The 4,226-nt window shown below is 37.4% G+C and overlaps 1 protein-coding gene across 4 annotated transcripts in view; it reads right to left on the bottom strand.

Annotated features, from left to right (window-relative positions):
- Positions 1-794: 794 nt before the first annotated feature.
- The window catches only part of si:dkeyp-72e1.9 (syntaxin-binding protein 4), an 85,139-nt gene continuing 81,707 nt past the window's right edge, over positions 795-4,226 (bottom strand). For all 4 annotated transcript variants that reach the window (XM_034894171.1, XM_034894172.1, XM_034894170.1 and 1 more), the window contains 3 exons: positions 1,794-1,837; positions 1,524-1,654; positions 795-1,197 (listed from right to left, as the gene is read on the bottom strand). In XM_034894171.1, the coding sequence (XP_034750062.1) occupies positions 1,139-1,197; positions 1,524-1,654; positions 1,794-1,837 (234 nt within the window). In that variant the 3' untranslated portion in view covers positions 795-1,138. The remainder of the gene's footprint in view (positions 1,198-1,523; positions 1,655-1,793; positions 1,838-4,226) is intronic.

The following is a 4,226-nucleotide window of genomic DNA, read 5'->3' as shown; positions in this document are numbered from 1 at the left end:
GTCCAGGGCGTATGAACATGGTTTACAGCAGTGTGTGTGTGTGTGTGTGTAAGGGAGGTAAGAATTACCAGTGTAACGGTTAACCCCGGTGAAATATCACCTTGATAATATTGTTGTGTTTCTGATTACATAGCTGATAAATGTGCAGATTGTTTATTATTACTTGTGCAGCCACGTGTTGATATTCAGGTTGTTTCCTAGCAACGAGCAGTCACCTGTAAACAGGCTACCTGTGGAGCCACGTGCTTAACTGTTAAAGGTGCATTACACCGCTTGCTCCGTTATGGATGTATGAGCTGTAATACATGGGGCTTATTCTCAGTTTGTGTTACTGAGCAATATGTTACATTTCTATTAATTATTACAGAGAAATTAATTGAATTCTTAGTAATGTTTCTTGTTATATGCTGGTGCTTTAACATTTAGTTTTGGTAAATAATGCTGATAGTAAGTCAGATGCTTATTAAAGGGCATTATTATTAGCTTATATTTCAGAACCACATCCAAGTTCACATGCGACGCTTTGTGGTTATATTCATGTTCAAGTCAGAAATTAATCTTCCTTGTCTCAGAGTCAGACCCCCCCCCTTACAGCGGGCCAGTGGTTCAGCAGCCAGGTTTCAGTTTTTTTACAAACCTTTTCCTATATTTTAATAATATAATGAACACAATTTGAAACTATTTCAGTTTGATTTGTCTATCTGTGCGTTTGTGTGTGTGTGTGTGTGTGCATGCAGCGCCTCCAACACCACCTCCTGTCAGAGTAACACAACCTAGGATTCCAGCAGCCTTTCGATTTGGCAGAGAACTTCTCCCAAAGACATGTGTACTGATGGGTGACCGGCAAGAGTCCACGGGTCCAGGCTTAGTGCAACCCCCCCCCCCCGCCGCTGAGCCCTCCATAAAGACTGTGGAATAATTCAAAAGAAGACACTAATTTGATGCGTGTAAGCAAGCTTTGGCATTAAAACATCGACTGTGTTGTGTTCAAGCTGTCACTGAACTGACGACGTGAATGTATGGAAGTTCTTATTTTGAGGAAGTGTATTGGATGGGGTCCAGTCTGTATTGTGGTGTGGTCCATGGTGGGCTCAGCTGCTCCTCCAGCCTGCCCCGATTCTCTCTCGGCCCGCTCTGCTCACATATGATGAGGCTCGACATCTGGGCCCAGCGCTGCCTCCAACGCACTCACTGACACTGCAGGGCCATCACAAGAGGACAGACAACGACTGTCAGTCACAGTGACATCACCATGTAACGCATTCATTAAAGAGCCCCTGTTATGCTTTTTTTGGAATTCCCCCATCTTCTACTGTGTTAAGTAGTTGTTAGTGTAAAGTATGTAATAGATGTATAAAGAATAAAAACACACATCTCTCTCCAATTCTGCTCAAGCCCAAGAGTACAACTCTGATGCCAAAGCAGTATAACAGGGTCTCTTAGTACATTAATCTAATCATATGATGATTATTGGATGATTAAATGTTATTTAGTTTAGAATGATAGTGTTTTGCAGTGTGTACCGTTGTCATCAGCGGGGGGGGAGCAGGCTCCTGCCACCAGCTCTTTGGCCTCCACAGCCAGCTGGAAGGCGGGGTCAGGGAGGGGGGACGGGGTGTCGGGGCTGTCAGTGCCCGGGGACGACCTGCTGCTCCTGACACACACACACACACACACACACACACACACACACACACACACACAAACATACAGTGTTACAGCAGGACTCCAACATCCCAGCTGTGGCTAACTAATAATAAATATTAAAGATTAAGATATTATGAGTGTCTTACCCGCCGTCAAACAGGCTGGGTGTCGTCAGCACTTTGTGGACATTCTGAGGACAGACATAAGGGAGGGACAGAGTTATGGGAGCTTCTGTGACAATCTATATAGTGTGTCTTTTTTAATAACACTAAGCAGGGAGAAGGCCTCGGGAAGACCCAGGTCTAGGTGGAGGGATTATATCTCGCTATTATATCTAGCCACCGCGACCCCACCCCTGATAAGAGGACGAAGACGGATAAATGAGGACAGACGTCAGGTCTTCACATGTGACGCCTGAAAAATTCTGAACTGCCTGTCTTAAAATCACTAAATGGACTTTCAGAGCAGGGTCAGGGTGTAAGACGGATGCTGCAGTGTCTCTCAGCCACCAGGGGGCAGACTGCCTCCATGACAGTTTAGGGGACATATGGGGATCTTTGGGACTGTGGTGGTGGTTCAGATCTGCGTGCTGAATCCAGTGTATATATACTGTATACGTCCCACAGACCGGCGTGGGCTGCGCTTTTCATTTTTTACTCGATTGATGTGAAAACAACAATTGACCTTCTAAAAACACAAACCAGTTATGTGTGTTCATTTGCATATGGAGCGAGGAAGTGAGACCCCATCACAGGAGGTCCCTCAGGACGCATTTGGAGACGCTTTCTACAAACAGGTGAGAACACATTGTTAGAGCTCCAGGTAGGCCCTGCAGACTCTGTCCCCAGGTCCGGTCCCCAGTCTGGACCGGGGCTTGTTTTTTCGACATACTACACTATGACTTTGTTCAACATGCTATCCTATGACCCTTTTCTACCTCATATACTATGACTTTGAATGACCTTATGTGTCAAAGTACACAATGACTTTTTTCAACATATTATTTTATGACTTCTTATGACTTTTTCAACATACTATACTATGACTTTTTTTTAACATATTATACTATGACTTTTTATGACCTTAATTGTCATAGTATACAATGACTTTTTTCAACATATTATATTATGACTTCTTATGACTTTTTTTCAACATACTATACTATGACTTCTTATGACTTTTTCAACATACTATACTATGACTTCTAATGACTTTTTCAACATACTATACTATGACTATTTTCAACATACTATACTGAGACTTCTTATGACTTTTTCAACATACTATACTATGACTTTTTTTAACATATTATACTATGACTTTTTATGACCTTTTTTGTCATAGTATACAATGACTTTTTTCAACATATTATATTATGACTTCTTATGACTGTTTTTCAACATACTATACTATGCTTTTTTTTCAACATATTATATTATGACTTTTTGATGACTTTTTTCGACATACTACACTATGACCGTTTTATGACTTTTTTTACATACTATACTATAACGTTTTTACTTCACTTTTTCCTGATAGTCATACTATGATTTTTTGGAGATACTATACCATGACTTTTTCAACATATTATACTAAGACTTTTTATGAACTTTGTTTTCATAGTATACAATTACTTTGTATGACCTTTTTTGCAATTGTATGCAATGACTTTTTTCAACATATATACTATGACTTTTTTATGACTTTTTCTACATAGTATACAATGACTTTTTTCAGCACACTATAATGGGATTTTTTTTGAAAGACTACTATGACTATTTTCAACATACTATGCTATGACTTCTTATGACTTTTTCAACTTACTATACTATGACTTTTTCAACATATTATATTATGACTTCTTAGGATTTTTTTCAATATACTATACTATGACTTTTTATGACCTTTTCTGTCATAGTATACAATGACTTTTTTCAGCACACTATAATGTGATTTTTTTGAAAGACTACTATGACTATTTTCAACATACTATACTATGACTTCTTATGACTTTTCCAACTTACTATACTATGACTTTCAACATATTATATTATGTCTTCTTAGGATTTTTTCAATATACTATGACTTTTTTAACATTATATCTATGACTTTTTATGACCTTTTTTGTCATAGTATACAATGACGTTTTTCAACATATATTATGACATCTTATGACTGTTTTCAACATACTATACTATGACTTATTTTCAACATATTATATTATGACTTTTTGATGACTTCTTTTGACATACTACACTATGACCTTGTTATGAGTTTTTTTTTAATGACTTTTTATGACTTTTTTCAACATACTATACTATGACTTTTTTTGAGATACTATACTATGACTTTTTATGACCTTTTTTGTCATAGTATACAATTACTTTTTCAACATACTATACTATGACCTTTTCATGACTGTTTCTAGATACTATAATATGACTTTTTATGACCTTTTTGTCATAGTATACAATGACTTTTTTAAGCATACTATAATATGATTTTTTTTTGAAAGACTACTATGACTATTTTCAACATACTATACTATGACTTTTTTTAACATATTATACTATGACTTT

This window comes from Etheostoma cragini, chromosome 15, assembly GCF_013103735.1.
Source record: "Etheostoma cragini isolate CJK2018 chromosome 15, CSU_Ecrag_1.0, whole genome shotgun sequence".
Taxonomy (NCBI): domain Eukaryota; kingdom Metazoa; phylum Chordata; class Actinopteri; order Perciformes; family Percidae; genus Etheostoma; species Etheostoma cragini.
This window is presented reverse-complemented; position numbering and strand designations above follow the sequence as displayed.